This window comes from Sturnus vulgaris, chromosome 15 (assembly GCF_052056855.1).
Source record: "Sturnus vulgaris isolate bStuVul1 chromosome 15, bStuVul1.hap1, whole genome shotgun sequence".
In the NCBI taxonomy this organism is placed as follows: domain Eukaryota; kingdom Metazoa; phylum Chordata; class Aves; order Passeriformes; family Sturnidae; genus Sturnus; species Sturnus vulgaris.
In genome coordinates this window covers 19751947-19772866 of record NC_142257.1, presented here as the reverse complement: position 1 = coordinate 19772866, position 20920 = coordinate 19751947, and the positions used below count along the sequence as shown (strand labels likewise).

Sequence of the window (20920 nt, the reverse complement as noted above, 5' to 3'; positions counted from 1 at the left end):
AAAAAGCTGCATAGATAATCAGCAATAAGTTTCAGTTTGATTTAGAGGGTCGTTATGATGTCTTTTTGTTACCCGTGTACTGGCTTTGTATTCAGCAGCAGCTGTAAAAATAATCCTCTCGTCCTGGATGAAGTTCAGAATGGAATAAAAACAATCCTTGTAATACTTCAGTCGTATAATAAGTGGCATTTGGGAGTAAATAGAGGAGGTGACTGCCAGCTTTAATGGAAAAAGGATTTTTAAAAGGATTGTCTCAAACACAGTACAATAACTCTTGAGATAAGGAAGGGGGTTAAAGATGCAAAAGTGAAGGAATGCACTCTTACCTGTTGCCAAGTGTTTTTTCATGTATGCATTACAGCTCTTTTTTGTAATGGTCAGTATTGCCCTCATTGTGTTCTGTTTACATGTCTGACTTCTTGTTTGGATTTTACTTGGTGATTTGGTATTAATTTTTAATGTGAAAGCACTTAGCATTAGGAGTTTGACATTTTGTCTGACCTTAATCACCAAGAGGATCATGAGAGGTTTATTCAGTGGGAAGAGAATTGTTACAGCTCCGACAGAAATGATGGGAAATAAGTAAACAGCCTTTTAAATCTTCACCAGAAATCAATAGAGTTTAAAGATGATGGACGTTGGTGTTTTTTGCTGCTTAAGGACTTCAACCTTTTACGGGAAAATATCTTCTCGGCGTGTCAGCAGTTTTTTGCCCAGCACCATGAATCACTGCTGCAAATAGAACACTCTGCATAGAGCACTTCATCACTGTTACAGGTGATGTTATAGATCTGTTCCTCTCTGCTACTGCAGATGTTTTTATTTTTGCACATACAGGTGTGCTGCTACTTCATAGCATTAATTAATGGATGGTCAGCAAAGTGATTGTGTGGTTTTGACAGGATTTGAAGTGACGAACTCCTGGGTTTATTCCGTGATTGTAAAGCCTGCTTTAGAACTTTTCCAGTTTTATCTCCTTCCCTGTGTCTATGGAAATACCTTCATTTAAGTGAGAGTTCTCAACTCTCAGGAGCTGCAGCAGGAGCTCCCCTGAAGCCTTTGTGTCAGCAGGCCTCCAGAGCCGGGCACATTTTGAGCAGTAGCAGAGCAAATTGTGTGCTTGGGCTTTTCATGAATGATTTATTAGACGTTGGGCTGGTACAGTAGTTAGCAATATATCCAGAAACAGCACTATTCAGACCCAAGTATTTGTACATATGCATCATCATAAATCATTTGTTGTGCTATTTGGGGTTTTATTATACAGTATTGGATTCCATTTTAAAACAGCTAAGTATACAGTAAATTATATTCAAATATAGTAAAGTTGCTGTTAAATAGTAATTGAGAACTTGACTTTCAAGCTTTCAGTTAATTTGTTTGCATCCTTATGCAGCCATTTACTCTGAATAAAGTGAAGGGGATTTAATTTTGATTTGTAGACAACCTTTTGTATTGAAAATAACTGTAGTGACTGTAGTTTTATGCTAATATCTAAGCATGCCACATATACTCTTAGGCAAAATTGTCCCTTAAGACCTCGTGATATGAAGTGATCTTTGATTTAAGGCTGCAGTACTTTGGCTACAACAGTGTTCAATGATTATTAAACTGGAGTTATTACATAGCGGCTGATGGAATTTTTTCAGTAGTTTATCTCAATTGATTACCCCTATTGAGTACAGAGTGGCAAAAAAAAAAAAAAAAAAAAAACCAAACATTTAAAGCCGTTCCTCGTGTTCCTGGTGCAGCAGCCAGGGCTGCACTGCGCCAGGCTTGGAGATTCCTCGGGGTGGAGCCGGGATAGAGCGGGGATGGAGCTGGGATAGAGCGGGGATGGAGCAGGGATGGAGCTGGGATAGAGCGGGGATGGAGCTGGGATAGAGCGGGGATGGAGCTGGGATAGAGCGGGGATGGAGCAGGGATGGAGCTGGGATAGAGCGGGGATGGAGCTGGGATAGAGCGGGGATGGAGCCGGGATCACACTGGGATCACACTGGGATCATGCTGGGATCACACTGGGATCACACTGGGATCACGCTGGGATCACACTGGGATCATGCTGGGATCACAATGGGATCACGCTGGGATCACACTGGGATCACACTGGGATCACGCTGGGATCACACTGGGATCACGCTGGGATCACACTGGGATCATGCTGGGATCACACTGGGATCACGCTGGGATCACACTGGGATCACACTGGGATCACGCTGGGATCACACTGGGATCATGCTGGGATCACACTGGGATCACGCTGGGATCACACTGGGATCACACTGGGATCACGCTGGGATCACACTGGGATCAATCTGGGATCATACTGGGATCACACTGGGATCACAATGGGATCACACTGGGATCACGCTGGGATCACACTGGGATCACAATGGGATCACTCTGGGATCATGCTGGGATCACAATGGGATCACACTGGGATCATGCTGGGATCACAATGGGATCACAATGGGATCACAATGGGATCACACTGGGATCACAATGGGATCACTCTGGGATCATGCTGGGATCACAATGGGATCACAATGGGATCACAATGGGATCACACTGGGATCACAATGGGATCACTCTGGGATCATGCTGGGATCACAATGGGATCACTCTGGGATCAGCCTCAGCCTCAGCCTGGTGTTCCCAGGAGCTGTGGCCTGGCCAGGATTAACCTGGTGACCCTGGATTTGTACCAGAATGTAAAACCAGCTCAGGTTATCAATTAGGGTCACCCTCCATTGATGGCTGCCAAGGAGACTTCTTAGGAAGAAAAGGACATCATGATTTGCTCGTTTCTTCAGAAAGCAGTGAAAGATGTCACCATTCATTAAATCATAAATCTAAATAATAGCTTGCCCATAGATTTATTATCACCTGATTTTGGTGCATTACTCACAGGTCACAGGCCAATACCCTGTCTGGCTCACGAGTAATTTTGTTATAAAACTGAATTAGGAAATGTTTGATAAAAAGAAATTACTACTCTTAAAATGAGGGAATTTTATCAGTGTTTTGAGTTTTTAATGTAGTCATTTTAACCTATTTTGCAAATGTTTAAGCCTTCATTCTGTGGAAAACAAGTTTTATGTAGTTCAGGGACTTCAGAGTCTGCATATTTGTTGTAACCTTTAAGCATCATCATGAGCTAACATCAGTATTTGAGATTATGATCTCTTGAGTCTATCAACTGTTCTCAACCAAACTGAATTTATATCTTTTTAATACTCCTCAATGATGGTGCTTTACAGCTACTCACTGTTATATGCAAAGCAAATGATAATCTGGTTAGATTTAATTTTTTTTTATTGTTACATGGTACTGTATGAATATGCAGAGTATTTTTTAAACAAACTTCTTACATTTGTTTTTCCTGTAATGTACTTCATTCATCATAAAAATGTATGAGGTTATCAGTCAGAGACTGACTGCTTTTTCTTAGTTTGATTGCTACTGTCACCAGTGTTTTACAAATCTGGAAGGATTTCCCTTTAAGAATAGTTTTTCATTATTATTCTATAAATACAGACAGTAATTTATCTGTCCACCCCTGCAATATCTTATGATGGAGGAAAAAAATCCTATTACATGTCCATAATATATAGAAGATCTTTAGTATGCACTTCAATAATTCTTATTCGTTCTTTTCTCTTGTTAGTATTGAAAATTTGATTTTCAAGCCTACTTAAACAAATAAACACAGAATTACTAGAATATGTCATCTTTGAAAGGCAATAAACGTTATTTTCTTGAGAAGACTTGTAACACACTTTTGGTCTTTCACACATTCCTGTCTTTACCTGCTAACAGGTCCCACAGTCAGGCACGAGCAATCTTTCCTCACACTTCCCTTAATCCTTTTCCCCACTTCATTTTCTGTAAGTATGGATTTGTTAACTGCTTGCAAGATATTTGAGTCATATCTTTAATTAAGGCTGTCCATCAGCAACCAAGGAAAGGGCCTTTAGGAGAGCATTTGTCCTCACAGGAAGGAGCCTGATAAAATTGTTTTTGTTTTTTGTTTTTTGGGTTTTTTTTTATTTTACCAGCCCACTATTTAAACACAGCCTTATTTAAAAAAAAAAAACAAAAACAAAACAACCTGAAAAACAACATGAACCTCATGTAAGAGTAGTCCATCCATGGTACATGAATTCAAAATGCTGCATTTCTTTCTGCATCCTTACTTGTTTGATTTGGGAAAACAAATGGTATTTAATTCTCTTTAAAGAAATTGCTGATTCCTATGTAGAGCTTAGGAAAAACACCCAAAGTATAAAATTCAAGGAACATAAATTTTTGCAAAAAAACCCCAAACCAAACAAATAAAAAAACCCCGAAAAACCAAAAACCAACTAAACAAACCCCCCAGCAAATTCTTTAATTGTGCCTTCAGTCAGGGTTAATATTATCTCTTTCCACCCTCAGCTCTGGTTTCTGGCTGCAGCTCTGGCTCTGTTTTCAGAAGGTTTGCTCAAGGTGTGACAGATTTTTGTGTGCAGGCACAGGGATGTGCTGAGGTCTGTATTTATTGAGTATTTATTGTTTGGGTTTTAGTGTCTGCCTGGAATTCTGGAGGGATGTATGCAAGCACTGACAGGGGATTGCCATCCCCAATTACAAGGGCAGCAAAAGGCACCCAAATTCAATTCTGACTCTCTGAAACCGATTCCAAAATATTTTATTACCTGTTGAATTTCTTTCTCTGTCATTCCTTTCCGCCTTCTTCTGTCCTTCTGCTGAACAAATGGCTCTGTGATATATTTGCTAAAGGATTCTGAAATCTGCTTGAATGACAGTGTAAGGTGCAGTGTTAATTATCCCTCTCAAATGCATTTGCATGTAGGTGATACCTGAATTCTACAAACAAAACCCTTCCAGTTTCCTTTGGAGCCCGTGCAGACACAAGGTGAATAACAGGGTTTGTTAATGTGGATTTGTGCACACCTGAGTGAGGAAAAGGAAAGTATCATTGTATAAAATACAAATTAGGCTTCTGTGTCTGAGCAGGATGTTCTGGACTGTGCTTCTGCAGCAATATTTGAGATACATGAATGGAAATGCACGTTGGCCTAAGCCTTGGCAACAATGAGTAGCATTAATGCCGTGGAAATCAGCAGAACCTGAAAATCGGATTCCTTAATAATAGGATCTCTTCTCTTGCATTTGGAATCTAAAATTTTCTTTAATTCTCAGGTTTATCATTTCACACTCTTAAAGTTCATTTCTTCCCTCAACCTGAGGGTGATTTATGGTTGCTCTGTTATAGATGAAGTAGTTTCATCTTTCAACCTCACTGCATTTTCTCCAGCTTTTCTATCACTTAAGACCTTGATTCTCAGAATAAAGGTGAGAGAAGATGAATGTGTGTATGGAAGAAGTCTCAGCTGGACCCAGCCCCAGGTACCTGAAATTCTGCAGTTTCTCAAAGTTTAATGAATGTTTACTTGCTCAGCAGAGCAAGCTGAAAGGTCAAATGAAAACCAGAGGAATTGTTCCACGAGCTTCATCCCTGAGCCACCCCCGGGACGAGAGCAGCGCCCTGGGAGCAAACCAGGCTGGGGGTGTTTATGGGGTGCTCTGCTCTCCTCAGGAGCTTGGCACACGTGGGCATGGCCACAGGCACACCTGGCACACCTGGCACACCTGGCACACCTGCCCGGGCCATCCCTGCATGGCTTTTTCGGTCTGTGTGCTCCTGTAGAGAACGCGAGCCACAGACACGTCCAGATGAGGCGAGTGCAAGAGCAGGAGGTGCCTGTGTGAGCAGGCGGCAGTGCCCGGCCTCACCTGGGGACAGGCAGTGCCCGGCCTCACCTGGGCTGGGCCAGGAGCCCCCTCAGGCGGCTCTGTGGGAGCAGGGGTGGGGCACAGGTGGGTGGGGCAGGCACAGGTGGGTGGGGCAGGCACAGGTGGGTGCGCCCTGCCCATCAGGGCTCTCTCCAGCAGTGCCACACGAGCTCTTCTCGCTGTGTTTTGGGATGCACTCTGCCCATGGCAGGGCTCTATCCTATCACTCCATCTCTCCCCTCTCTCTATTTCCCTGTTTTTCTGTCCCTGGATTTCTCCCCTCTCTCTATTTCCCTGTTTTTCTATCCCTGGATTTCTCCCCTCTCTCTATTTCCCTGTTTTTCTATCCCTGGCTCTCTCCCTGTCCCACTCCCAGCCCTGAGCCGCGCTCAGAGCCGCGCTAAGAGCCCATGGATGAGCCCGGCTCGGGCAGTCCCGGCTCGGGCAGTCCCGGCTCAGGCAGTCCCGGTTTAGGCAGACCCGGCTCAGGCAGTCCCTGTTCAGGCAGACCCGGCTCAGGCAGTCCCAGCTCGGGGCTCAGGCAGTCCCGGCTCAGGCAGACCCGGTTTAGGCAGACCCGGTTTAGGCAGACCCGGCTCAGGCAGACCCGGCTCAGGCAGTCCCAGCTCGGGGCTCAGGCAGTCCCGGCTCCCCGGGCTCCGCTCGGCACTGGCTGCTGACAGCTCAGCTTTTAGGACATTATGGTAATTTATCCTGCACGCTGTCACCTGCGCTGTCAGAGTTTCTTTTTAATGATGGTGTAACTATTTTGTTTGTTTGTACCGCATTCTTTTCATTTGGCTAATGTCTCCTCATTAGATTGCACCTAGTAAATGAGAGTAATTAAGTGTTTCCTATAGCTCAGATGCAATGATTAAGTTGCAGAGTTGGTGCTGATTATGTTTTGTCATTTATCTCTATTAATCTGAGAATAATCTAGATGATAAACACATGTAATTTTTTAGCTAATGTTCAATAGATGAAATTTATAGCTCCTCGATGGAGCCAAACAATAAGTGTGCGTTTATATATGAATAGTAAATTATTGTATTCGTATTTCTGTTAAATAAACATAAAATTATCCGTGCAACTAAGGAAAAAAATGGAAAATCTACTGAATGTAGAGATTCTCACTTTTAAAAAATGCATTTGTATATGGAAAACTACTACTCATAATTCACAGTTCAGTGGCTCTCTTTATTCTGCTTTCTCAAATATCTACAGATTCCTGTGGTGATATTTCTGTAGATTTTTTTTTCCTGCAGTTATTATCTGTATTTGTCACTATTAATTCTAGAATACAAATTGCATCTCTGGTGCTGAAATGTAATTTTCATATAAACACTTCCAAATTACTCCATTTAGAAATAAACAAAAAAAAACCCCAAAACCAACAAACCACTTACACATCAAATTAAGCACCTCACAGCAATTTGTAAATCTTTATCCAACTTCCATGCTGTAGATAGACATTGAAGAATAGCTTGAGCTATTTCTTCAACACAAAGTAGCAACAATTAATTTTGGCACGGATAGTGATGGCATCCCAGCCTGAGCTGTTGGATGCTGCTCTTTGTTTCCATGGCTGTGTGAGCTGCTGGCCGTGCTGTGCCCGCTGGGCTCGGGTCACAGGGACATTCCCGGCACACCTTGCCTGGGAACAGCAAAGAGCTGAGCTCGGCAATTGTGTCAAAGGCGCTGGAACGTGCTGGCCACCAGAGCTCAGGGCATGGCCCAGCCATAGCTCACGAATTTAAGGATTTCCAGTTTGTGACATTGGTTAGGCTGCCTGAGATTTTTCCAATATGACTTCTAGACGAGTACACAATTATTTAAGGTTCCATTTTAATTTTTTAATACATAAAATCACATTATTGATTACAACTCGGTAGACTTCTAGCTTGAAATATATGTTAATCAGATCAAATTGTTGCTCATTCGAATTTATTTGCTTCCTGAGAACATCAGTTTTAGGGCATCAGCATTGTTTCTGGAAAAGCAAATGCCGTGCTGTGTTGGTGTGGGTCAGTCCTGATGATATCCCACGTCTGGAATTCAGTTGTCTTCTCTCCTGGGTGGCTCAGGAAGGCACTGGGAGCAGGCAGCGATGGCTGCTGGGCTTTCATTTCTTTGTGACTGGTAAATGAAACACATGCAGCCTCACCAAACTACATGACTAATGACAACCTCCAGTGGCTCCTGCAATCAAAGATTAATTTGCTTTATCAAGTTTAAAGAATAGTAGGTGATAAATCATGTCAAAAAGAAATAATCAGTGGCAGGCTGATGTTCTTTTGCACAGTGGAGGACAGGTGCAATAGAGGATTCATCTGCCATAGACTGTTAATTTTCTTCTCATGCTGATGTGCTAATCTTTATTTAGTTGATTTTTAAGTCAAATGGGATGCGTTGTCAACTAGTATTTTTACCTAAAATATATAGTATTGCTTTTTAGCTCTAAAATTAAACATGTTTAGAGTCTATCACTTGCCATCAAAATGTTTTCCATTTAATTCCTTTAATAATTGATGGATATATTTCTCTCCCATTGGGTTTGCTGTCTTGGAGCACCGCTTAATGTGGACAGGAATAAAAATTCTCTGTAGGTATGTGGTGCACACATAACGCGTTTCCTTTCCCTGCCCTCGCTCCTTGCTCGGCTCTGCAGGGGACGGCTGATGCTGGTCCTGCTCCTGGGGCTGCCCTGCGGCTGCTGGCCCTGGGCGGCTGAGGCTGGACCCGAGCGGGGCTCGGTGCCTCCTCCTCCTCATCTTCCTCATCTTCCTCTTCCTCATCTTCCTCATCTTCCTCCTCCTCATCTTCCTCCTTCTCTTCTTCCTCCTTCTCCTCATCTTCCTCCTTCTCCTCCTCATCCTCCTCCTCATCTTCCTCCTCCTCATCTTCCTCCTTCTCCTCCTCATCTTCCCCCTTCTTCTCCTCCTCATCTTCCTCCTCCTCATCTTCCTCCTTCTCTTCTTCCTCCCCCTCATCTTCCCCTTCCTCCTCCTCATCCTCCTCCTCCTCATCTTCCTCCTCCTCATCTTCCTCCTTCTCTTCTTCCTCCTTCTCCTCATCTTCCTCCTCCTCATCTTCCTCCTCCTCATCTTCCCCCTTCTCCTCATCTTCTTCCTCCTCATCTTCCTCCTCCTTCTCCTCCTCATCTTCCTCCTCCTCATCTTCCCCCTTCTCCTCCCCATCTTCCTCCTCCTCCTCCTCGGGGGTCCCAGCCCGGAGGGACCAGCTCTGCTGTTTCTCACCCAGTGAAGCCGTTCAGAGACTGCAGCCCCGCCGTTTCTGCCCTGACCGCCTGTGATCACCAGAATAAAACCGAGGGCTGAAAAAGCGCCCCTGTGCTATGGCCCTGCCCTGCCCTGCCCTGCCCTGCCCTGCCCTGCCCTGCCCTGCTTTTATCGCGAACCCTGGCGTGCCGAGCAAGGGCTGCCGATGGTTGTTTTTCACGGAAAATCCCGTGCTACCTCAGCTCTCCAGCTGCACAGTCGATTGTTGAGCATTTCCAGTCTTTATTTCGGTTAAACCATGGCCCGAAAACAACGTTTTGTGTGTGTGAGCGAATTCCAGTAAAGAATAATGCAGATTCCATGAAGGGCAGGCTGTGAGCCCTCGGGTGGCACCGGGAGCGCTCCAGGGGCGCTGCCAGGCTGCCCTGGAGTCATTCCTGACACGGGCACGGCGCTGCCGACACATTTATAGCAGAAAATAAATACAGAGATTTTTAGGGAGCGAGGTGTGAGGAGTCTGTGCTTGTCTACTTTGGGCCAAAAAAGAAAAATACCCCCCTCTCAATTTAAACCTAAAATTCTGTAGCTAAATTAAGACATTTCATAAAGTTCCTTCAGCAGTTTTTAGGAATAAAACTCATCATAGCAGCGCTTTTACCCCAGAAAAATATCAGTATCTGTCTTCAAGTCGGTAACAGATGAGTGAAGGTAGGTAATAAATAATAGTATGGAAAGTCTTCTTGTTTGAGCACTTTTGCCAAAAGCACGGAATGTGAAGTTGGGTGAGAGAAAGGAGAAATTCCCGGGGGGTGACTGCCACCCTTTATGATGAGCCAGTGGAACAAGTCCCAGCCAGCTGCCCCTTGTGTCCACAGCTGCTCAGAGCTGCCACGACCCCGCTCCTCTCACACGGCGACGTCCGAGAAAATTCATTGCTAATTGTTGAATGCTCCTTTTCAGAGTATCCAGAGATGCCCCCGGAGCCACGGGGCTTCCTTGGCTTCCAGAGTGCCCAGGAAATGCTGGACTCACAACCTTAATGCTTGCAGGGGCACGACTTGGGCTCGTTTGTGGAGAACTTGAATCCAGGAAGGCTTGGGGCTTTTCCCCCTTAGGTAAGAGGTGTATTGAAGTCAGAACAAAAATGAAAACAAACATTTTCTGCAGAGCATCTGGTTCGGGTTTGTGCTAGACTTTGCCAGTGTGTGGTGTGGCAGGGTGTGATTTTCATACCTAATTGGATCAGCAGAGGCAGAACAAGTGGTGCCTCTGTGCATCTGCACAGGAAGGAGCAGTGATAAGCTGTCTCACCCAGGCACTGTGCAGGCTGGGGCAGTGCAGACTGTTATCTTCTCTACAACCATTTTCCATATCCTGAAATCAAATTTGCAGAACAAACAGCAGTTGGGCTATGCTTCATATTTCATTAAGTACTCACATCCTCACAAAATTATTTCTATTAGACCGTGCAGAGATCTTTCTGGCATTTGCTTTCGTGTGCTTATAGAGTAATCAAAAATGTGAGTGATGTCCTGATATGGGTCTGCTTCACGTACAGGAAGGGATTTTTGAGGTACACTTTCCAGACTTGAATGCACTTTTGTTAAACATCACAGAAAGGCAAACGGTTTTGTCTTCTTCCACTTGCCCTTCTTGTGAAGCGAGGAGGGGAAAATACCCCGAGTGTTGCAGGGCTGTGTTTCACACGGGTTTCATCTGTATCATCTTTGTTGGGAGCCTTGGCAGTTGGCATCAATTTGGATCAACAGAACTGCAGTTAGGAAGGCCATGAGGAAAGTTCCACATTATTTCTCCAGAGCATTCTCACTACTGACGAGTTGTTTCTTGAGGCATGTAGCTCTATTGAGAAAGACGTCTTCTGGGAACTAAAGTTCTATTTCTGAAGCAGGGTTTTATATCAATTTAAGTATTAAATGATTTGTATAGATATCATCTACACAATAAAGTGGCTGATCACAAGGTACCTAAAAGCTGCAGTATGTAAGTCAATATAAAATCATATTATTTTAGATCTTAGAAGAATGTGCACGGAATCTGATGATTTAAGTACCATTAATAGAATAAACTCTCTTTGAACGAGCTCTTAGCAGCACAAGTCCATTCTAACTTATGCACTTTCTTTAACAACCAATTTCTGCTGAATAACAGTAACGTTTAGATTGCTGTTTAGATATTAATGTAATCATCTGAATATGTGTGCTAAACGACATGAACTAAAAATTTAGATTTTAAAATTTAAAAATTTTCGGAGTCTGTGTGTCTCCTGCCAGAGCCAAGGCAGGCTGTGCTTTCCTGTGCACGACTCCAGGGTGTCACCCTTTGTTTCCAACTTCAGCCTCAAAGGCTGCAGCTGAAGCTCCCCATGTGTTACTGAGAATAATCACTGATCAGGGTTCTTGACCAATTTTGATTGATTGGTTTCATTATTTTTTATTACTCTTAGCTTTTCGATAAATACTCATGTAACTATAATTCTGCTCCCTGCTGGTGATCCAGAGCTGGATCTGTTGCTGTGTTATCTGTACTGCATATTTGTGTTTGGCATTTCTTGACTAATAGTATGCTCTGACAAATTTTGAATAGATTTTTAGTTGCCTAATTTCAGTAAAAGTTAAAGATTGAAAACTTTCTCCTTAAATAGTTTGTGTGCTCATAGGTCAGACCAGACAGTTTCTTTTTCCTGAGATCTTGCTTGATTTCAGTGCCCTGTGTTTTAGCTTCAATTCTTGGGTGAAATTCAGAGTTGGTGAATTTTTGGTGTTTGAGTATCAGTGTGTTTTTATATTTAAAATATCTGTAACTCCTCTTGAACCTCACTGTAGTTTTTAAGGGTCTGTCCTATTAAATTCTCTTTCCTTTGAGGACTCCTGTTCCTCAGAGGACCCTCCTGGTACAGACACACCAGGCTTCATGCACTCCTTGTTCTCAACCACCTTGAAATTGCACCAATATTTCATCCCCACAAGTAGACAGACTGACCTGAATTAGGAAAGCACAGGCTCTGCTTTGTTTGTTGTCCTGGTTTGCTAAACCTTGTTTTTGTCTGCTTCAGATAAGGAATGCCTTTGTCTTGGGGTTTTAACTGCTGATGCAAAATACAAGAAAACACACATTACCAAGGTAAACCTAGGATTGGAGGGGTGGAAAAGTGTCTGGAAAGTATTTCCCATCTCATTCTGCATCATCAGTGCTTGGCCAGAGTGAGAGATGTGCCCCACAGCATGTCAGTTCAGAGGGAGGGGTGCTCTGGGGGCAATCCCGGTGCTGCCAGGGGTGTTCTCTTCCAGGGAGCACCAATGTCTGTCCTGGCTTCACGGGTGGGGAGCTGAGATCTGTTTCCATGCTCGATTAAAGAACTGCCATTTCCCAACTGCAGGGGGAAAGTTGTGTGAGCAAAGCAAAACCAAAGCTTCAGGAGCTCTAAAAATCATTGTGAGTGGGGGAAATGATGTTTCCACTACACATCTGAATTTTAGCTGCATGATGATAGAGAGACAATTAAAAGAAAGTAATGCTTAGTTCAATGATTTATGAGACAATCAAATTGTAAGGAACAAATTTATGAAAGCAGTCGAGCACATCAGCCCCAAAGTAATGCAGATGGAGAGGCAAGGACAGTGCACGTCAGCAGGGAGGGCTGGGCTGGCCATGGAGGAAAACTGTTCAGAGCACTTCAACGAGCTTAATAGACATGTCTAATTGAAAGCATCTCTTGGAGAGATGCATGAGGAAATAAAACTGCAGGGTTTTTTGTTTTAAATCTGTTTTAACAAAGAAATGCTTTCCCAAAGCTCTGATACTTTAATTAAAAATACAAATCGTGGTTTGCATGGTATGTGCTGGAGAATTATTGTTTTATATTACAGTAATATGTTGCAATCATTATTGAGAACCTTATTTAATTTTTAGATTCAGGTGTAAGTCGGTGTTACCATGCTGTAATTGAAAAATGGTGCTCACCTTTTTTTTTCCTGAAGGTATCTCGAAAGGCATTAATTAAAAATGCAATTTATTTAAAAAATACTTTCACCTGAACTACTGGTGCAAATTTTATGTTCAGTTATGTAAATCTGTAGGAAAGCCTTAAAAAGTTACCTTTTGTTTAATCTTATGTGGAGCCCCTGGTTTGTGCTTGTCTGTTTAATAAAGGGTCAGATTTGATTTATGTGGTTAAGTAGAACATAAATGTAGACACTTCACACGATGTACCATGTAAATGTAAGCCTTTGTAGTACAAGTTTTTGTAGCTGGAGAATTGTTTTAAAAGGCATGTAATTTATTAGCTATCAGTAGCTGCTTTATTGCCTTGCCGCGCTGCAGTAATAAATAAAAGAAAGTGAGCTGATTTTACAAATGGCACACAAGGTGCACATTTTGTGAAAAAAGTCTTTTTTTAAAGAATTGGCATTAAATCCTTTTTTGTGATGACAAAGAGGCTAAGAGTGCAAACTGTATTTTCTGTTTATCGAAAACAGAGTCTCTTTTTCTCGAGGGCATTTTTTCCTATGATCATCAAGGGATTTCAAAAGCAATAAAGTGTGGAATCATTGTTCGACTTGAACAGTATTAAAACTTAGGTTTTAATTTCAGTGAAGTAATAAGATTTGAACCTGTCTCACATTACAGCACTGTAAGGCATTTAGCAATTGTATTTTAAAGGAGGTTTTTAAAATGCAGCTCACTTGAAAGCTAACTGTCTATCGAGTAATTAATAGTTTCTCTTCAGCACAGGCTGTTGTGAATCATACTAAGAAATCTTGGTTTTGTTAATAACAAATTAAGATAATTGTAAGGAAGTTAATTCCTAATTAGTTTAAACTTACAATCTTTTTTGCCCGTTTCTTAGATGGATTTTCAAATTAAGACCAAAAAAAAAAAAAAAAAAAGACTGCAAGATTTTCACCCTAGAATTAAAAAGGAATTATCCATATTTACCTGTACATTTCAAGAAGCTGTATTTCTTGGTTAGCAGCATATGTCAGCTTGCCTTTCAGCAGTGGTGAAGTATTTAATCTGTAAGCAGACTTTATAGCATTAATGCCATTTCTGTTTCAAGATTGCACATTGAAGATAATTCTGCAGAGCTTCCCTGCTCTGTACTCGGGGAACTCTGGGACTCACTGTGCTCGCTTTGCACAGAAATTCTCTGGGTTCACACTGGAAATAAAAATTATCCTCCAGGCTGGGAGGTGAGGAGTGGGCTGGGGGGCACAGCCATACCTGTGCCCTGCACCTGGAGATGCCCAGGTGGGTTTGGGGATGGCACAGCCATACCTGTGCCCTGCACCTGGAGATGCCCAGGTGGGTTTGGGGATGGCACAGCCATACCTGTGCCCTGCACCTGGAAATGCCCAGGTGGGTTTGGGATGGCACAGCCATACCTGTGCCCTGCACTGGAGATGCCCAGGTGGGTTTGGGGAGGGCACAGCCATACCTGTGCCCTGCACCTGGAAATGCCCAGGTGGGTTTGGGATGGCACAGCCATACCTGTGCCCTGCACCTGGAGATGCCCAGGTGGGTTTGGGGAGGGCACTTTGGGCACAGGTGCCTGCCCAGGAGCCGAGGGGCTGGCACTGTGAGCTATGGCAGTGACTGCCTCCATCAGGCAGCAGCTTTGTCCCTGTGCTGTAGTAGATGGCCTAGACTGTAAATATTAGAGGATCTAAGATAAATCAACATATTATCCTAAGGACACAGAACGGAAGAGCTATTTGTGGCCAGGAGCCCTGACAGATCGCTGGGCTGAGCAGATGATTGCCCGCCCATCGCTGTGCCTGCAGGCTCTGTGCTCTCGTGTTGTATATTGATGTCAGGGTTACTGCTGAGTGCCTAGCAATGACAGATGTCTATAATTAGAGGCAATGCTGCCAGTATTTCAGAGGAGCCGGCCTATGTTGAACAATTATCTTATTTCTGCCTTGCCAAAGAGGCTTGTTCAAATTGCTGGTATTAGCTGGGGTGGCTATAACACCTCTCCTTATGCCCTGGGATAAATGTGCAAAAGCACTGTCATGTCCAAGCCCGGTCAAAGCCTCTTGAGAAGATGTGATCCTGCTGAATTTCATGTGCTTGGGGCTCGGTCTGAGATGCAGAACACCTGCAGTGCTGTTATTCAGTACACTGCAATAGTTTTGGATTGAGATTTTAGAGCCATACTAAGTAGCTCTGATTTTTATTCCTTGTTTTTATGTGCCAAAGTGATGTCGATTCTTGAGTGCTGGTGTTTATTGCACACGAGTGTGCTGAGTGGGTCACTCATGTAGATACAATTCAGCATCTGAATAAAATTTAGCTGCACACTTGTAATAGTTATAGGGGCAAGTCAGAGTGTGAATTGCTGCTGTTCAATTCCTGCATTTCCTTTCTATTTCTATCCCTGTAATTCTGGATCTTTTGGAGTGTTCTGACTGGCACAAATACACTCTTGTAACTCACAGTAGTGCTTCATTTCAATCACCAAGGATTCTAAACCAGCATTTTGGCTTCTTGTTAAGCCAGTCCTGGACTGCATACATGGCTTGGATTTCTGCAGTGCAGTGTATAGCTCTGATGGAAAGTGCAGCCCAGAATTGCACTTCAAAAACCAAAAATCTTCTGAAAAATGTTCAAAAAGTAACAGCTGTTAATAGCACTTCTGTTTTCACTGTAATATCTGTTCTTTAAGCCCTGAAGGGGAGCACAAGGGAGAGTGGAATTAAAACTCTAACAGTGCTTAACAAAAAATGAAAGTCTAAACAAGACTATTTAAGCTAAACATCCTTTTAACTAATGGCTAACTGAAAACCTAGCAGATAAACCCATTTCCTTTTTCTTATTCTTTGTTTTCCACAGAGAATGCTTTTCAGGCTGCATCAGTAATAAGAGCAGTTAGTTCATAGTAGGTCTCCTGTATCATTTCAGCAGAACTGTACATTTTCTTTCAAGATTTTCAGAAAACATGGATTAAGAAAAGGAGAAATAAATAAATAAGTAAATAAAAGCTGAGAGATAGTAATTGAAATAGAGCTCAATTTCCATGTAAGAGAAGGTTTATTGCTGGCACCATATGGACATTTTCTAGAGCAGGAAGCAGGGAGTTAATCACTCTGGCACCCCAGACTCCTCTGAATCCTCCAGCTAAGGGGAAGGACTGGGGACCAGGGCCTGGAAAACAGCTTTTGTGGGAACTGTTAATGCCTCTTACAGTCTGAGCTTGTGATGGCAGAATATTTCGACAGACTAGGAGGGAAATAAGCACGAGCCACACATTTACCCTTTCCCCTAAACCAGAGCACTTGGTTAGAATAACAATCTGATTTGTAAATGGCATGTTGTGTGAAGGTATCCTCCCTTGCAGCTGAGGATAACCAAGCAGTATGGTAAGGTAGGTTTAGAGGTAGGACAATAAATCGTGTGTGCCATTTATGTGATTGGTGTTACAAACACAGAGAGCAGTGATGGGAGAGGAGCCCATGGACAAAGCAGCTGAAAAGTCCCTGAGCCTTCAGAGATCCTGCCTGGAACAACCGAGCCTTTTCCTCGTGGCCTGTCTGGAGAGTTCCTTCATTTGAGACTTTCATCCAACATATTAGCTCGTTCTCTTGGTTTAGGCTCTGAGCTAAGAGTATTTTGAGGTGTTACCTTTTCAAGACAGCTGGTCTGGAGTGGGAGTGACCAAGGATTTCCTCTGCTAAGGAGAGGAGATAAAATCCAGGGCTTTCGAAGCCCTCAGTTTGATCAGGAGGTAAAATGAATGGCCTGGCACCCTGATAGTCCAATTAGGGGATCCAGTTCCATTTCCTGAAGCTGTCAGTGGGATGTGCAGCTGGGTTTCTGCTGTGTTATAATGGAGCTTTCAAGTGCTGAAAACACAAATACCTGAATGTGATTTAAAAAGTAGGGGAAATGACAAATGTGTTGTGGCACTCAACACCAAGAATGCCACTTGAGTTAGTCTGGAGCTTTGGTGTTAGTCTGGAGCTTTGGTGGCTGCTGCTGGTCAGGGAGGTGGGGGTGGGACCCCCCTGCTTTGTTTGGATTCCCAAAACCACTCCAGGGACAGCCAGGCTCCCTCCACGTGCTCTCCAGGCTGAGGGAAATGTGGGGCAGGTCTGCTGGTGCCCCAGTGCTCGTGACAAAAAGCTTTAATGTTGCTGTGATGGTTCTGTGCAGCGAGGCCTGGAGAGCTTCAAGGAAGTTATAACATCTCCAGCATTTACACTGTGCCTACGGGTAATAACTTTACTGTAATCTTCTGAAGATTCATTATCCAAAATCTTAATTCATTATAATAGCCCTTATGAAAACTGTAGAAACTAACATTTTCTTGTGTTTTCTTATTTGCACAGTGTGAGAGATTCATTGCTCTGTTTTAATTTGTTTCATGGGGTGTGTTTGAGTACATTGCATACAGTGCAGTTATTGAATTTCTGTGACTGTCATTACAGAGCCATACAACCTTTAGGAACTCATATTCTGAGCTTCCCAGTTCTGTAATCTGCTTCACATTTAAGAATTGATATAATTAGCTTCTTCAGAGTTATAATGATAGTGCCAAAAAGAGAAGACCTCCAAAGGCAAAGAGAAGTTAAACATGTCTAAGGCCAAAGAGTAGGGAAGACAAGGAAATAAAGTTTTGGTGTGATTACTGAATTATTTCCCTTTTCTTGGTCTATATTTATATGCAAGTATTTTGGTTTATAAAACATTGCATCCATATATTTATTTTCTTGTCCTTTTGGGACAGTTCAAGGAGTTGGGAAGTGCATGTTTATGTAAGTTGAACAGCAGAGAGCCCAGAGCAGCTGGGGCTGCCCCTGGATCCCTGGCAGTGCCCAGGGCCAGGTTGGACACTGGGGAACACCCTGGGGCAGTGGGAGGTGTCCCTGCCATGGCAAGGGTGGCACTGGGTGGGCTTTAAAGTCCCTTCCAAACCTTTCTGTGATTCTACAAAATTTCCCGGGTAATTAAAAAATTCCCTGGCACCAGAGCTTGGGAATCTTCCTTCAGGGTCCTGATGCCACCAAGGTGGTTGTAATAGTACAAACAGAAAAAAAGGAGGATCCCTGGATCCTTTGCTTTCACCCTTGGTTCAGTGTGTGTGAAATCATTACTGAGCAGTACTGAAGGTGTTGTGTCTGTTCTTTCTCTTCACTGCCATGGCCACTGCTGTCACCTCTGACCCCAGCAGTGCCCCCGGGGACTGGGGACAGAGGTGCCACAGCTCCAGCCTGGGTGGGTTCCTGGAGCTGAGGAGCTCCTGCACATCACAGCCTGACACTGCCACTCACAGGGTGTGGAGGCCACCCTCAGGGTGCCAGGTGTGCCAAGGTGAGCTGGGGCTGCTCTCCTGGGAGCTGGCATGGCCGTGCATGTTTCAGCCACACAGAACTGCGCTGGCCCAGAATTCTCTTTGGAGGTTGTAAATCTTGCAGCTCGAAGGATCTGGCACTCACTGTGCCCCTGTGTTCCGGGAGTCTTGAACCCAGGGTTTCCTGCAGGAATCTCGTTGGCTGCTCCTCGCTGGCAGTGTCTGAGGGCAGCAGGAGTGGCAGCCTGGGCTCCCCAGGACAGGGAGGGGACCCGGGTGAGGCTGCGAGCCCGGGGCTCCTGCAGGAGCCGAGCAGGGATGAGATCACCTCCACAGCTTCCCCCGGCCCTCCCAGCACGGCTCCTCTCTGCCTTTTGAATATGTAGCACAGCCTTTGTTGTTGAAGTGTGTTTTATTATTATACGTCCAAAATGCTTTTTCATTAATTTTTCATAGCGCTTAGAAGTCCAGGGGCACTGCATTGCTGCGGTGGGAGGGGATTACTTTTCTATTTTTATATGCTAAGAGCATGTGTGGGTTCTGAAAATGATTTTGAAGAAGGTGTTTCAAATATCATATTTATTTTAGCTTACAATTTGCCACGCTGTAGATGGGGTAGTTTTTATTGCGAGTGCTATATTCAAGCTGACTTGGAATGACCCTGTCACACGTGAAAACAAATCAGATTGTTGCTGTTAATGAGCTTTTCAATTTACTATTCAGTGGATCAGATAAGTGGATTTAAGAGGTAATGATCCTGCTTAGCACTCAGGCTTGTCTGTCAGATCCTGGTAGTGTGGGAAATCCCCAGGGACAAAAGCGTTGACACAGTTCTTGATGGGATAATGGGAATCAAAGCTAATGGATGATAAAAGGAGTAGTAAGAGTTACAAGGATAATTGTGGATTAAAGCACTGCTCTTTGTCAACACTGACTGCTGTTTTAGTATTTTATTTGTTAAACTCTGGTGCGGGAGAGCGTGCTTTGACAGCAGAGCACAATGAGCCGGGCTGGCTCCGCAGCAGGAGCGCTCGGGGGGCGCAGCCGATGCCGCTGCATTCCCTGCCACCACTTCTTTTCTTGTCATGATACCGAGCACAAAAATTCCTGAACATTGCTAAAATTGCGGCTGCTGTAGCATTTCAACAGTGCGTTGTTTAGGGAGTGGATGTTTTTTAATTGGAAGGTATTATTTTTATATTTCAAGATATTATTTTTGCTATACCTAATTGCTATAAGCAAAAACTTTACATTTACAGTGCGAACCTAGTATTCTGCAATATTTAACGATTGTATTATACAGTATTATGTTTTTCGTATTTTGATTGTCCTTTCACTACTGATTTGGTCACCAAAAACTACATTCATACAATAATAAAAGGATAAATTAGTTTACAAATTAAGTTACCTTGATTTTGGTACAATGTCTACTTAGAGCTGCAAGTTTACAAAAAGTTTAAATTCCATTAAGATGGAATTTAAAGTCTTTGGGATGTGGAAATACAATTGCTGTTGTTATTGTTTTTATTGTTGTTATTAACTGCCTCAGAGGTGGAGCATTGGTGATTTGGTTTTCAAAGCAAGTCCCAGGATTGCATCACTGGGGCGGGCAGGTGTGGGTGTGACACGGGACAGGTGTGACACGGGACAGGTGTGACACAGGACAGGTGTGAATGTGACACAGGACAGGTGTGACACAGGACAGGTGTGAGTGTGACACAGGACAGGTGTGACACGGGACAGGTGTGACACAGGACAGGTGTGACACAGGACAGGTGTGAGTGTGACACAGGACAGGTGTGACACAGGACAGGTGTGACACAGGACAGGTGTGGGCGCAGGGGCACAGGTGCTGAGTCTGGGGACGGGAATAGGACGGGGATGGGATGGGGATGGAGACAGGAATGGGGACGGGAATAAATCAGGGACGGGGATGGGATGGGGATGGGGATGGGGATAGGGATGGGGATGGGGATGGGGATGGGGATGGGACAGGAGTAGGATGGGATGGGGATGGGGTGGGGACAGGAACGGGGACAGGACAGGACAGGACAGGCGGGGTGTCAGGGAAGGGAGCTGGCAGTAGATGGCACCAGGCTTTCACCGGGCTGGGCTGGGACTGTCCCCGCTCCCTCGCTGCTGCCGGCCGTGATCCCATCGGGATCATCCCCTGCATGCCACGCCCGGCTCGGGGTCCCCAAGGGCTGCAGTGGCCGCGGTGCCAGCCCCGTGTCTCACCCAGCAAAGAGCAGCCCCGGGTGCGCTGATCGATCGGACTGAAAATCGTATTTAACAGAAAGGATTTCTGGCTGCAGCCTGGCTCGGACACTTCACTGAATGACTGTGAGAAATAGCCGTGAATCCTGGAAAATCACAGCTGTGTTTGTGACAATTAAAATAAAGGCTCTTCCTCCCAGTGCCAGCATGGCAGGTGGGAATTCTGGGTGTGAAATCGTGGCACATCGATCTATACAATCCAAACCCACGGTCTGGTGGGGCAGCCCAGCCTGGCACTGTTCCTGTGCTCTGTCACTGGAATATTCCCAGCACATTTACAGCCGCAGGCAGGATC

General features: G+C 44.1%; 1 protein-coding gene across 12 annotated transcripts in view; it reads left to right on the top strand.

The window, feature by feature from the left end:
* The window catches only part of LOC148222069 (ran-binding protein 17-like), a 95630-nt gene that overhangs the window by 22086 nt on the left and 52624 nt on the right, over positions 1–20920 (top strand). For 8 of the 12 annotated variants that reach the window (XR_015807055.1, XR_015807056.1, XM_088173990.1 and 5 more), the window contains one exon: positions 9999–10153. The exons of the other annotated variants lie outside the window; for them this stretch is intronic. Coding sequence is in view for 6 of the 8 variants with exons in the window: in XM_088173990.1 (XP_088030116.1) it covers positions 9999–10153 (155 nt within the window). In the remaining 2 variants the exon portion in view is untranslated. The remainder of the gene's footprint in view (positions 1–9998; positions 10154–20920) is intronic. 12 annotated transcript variants of the gene reach the window in all.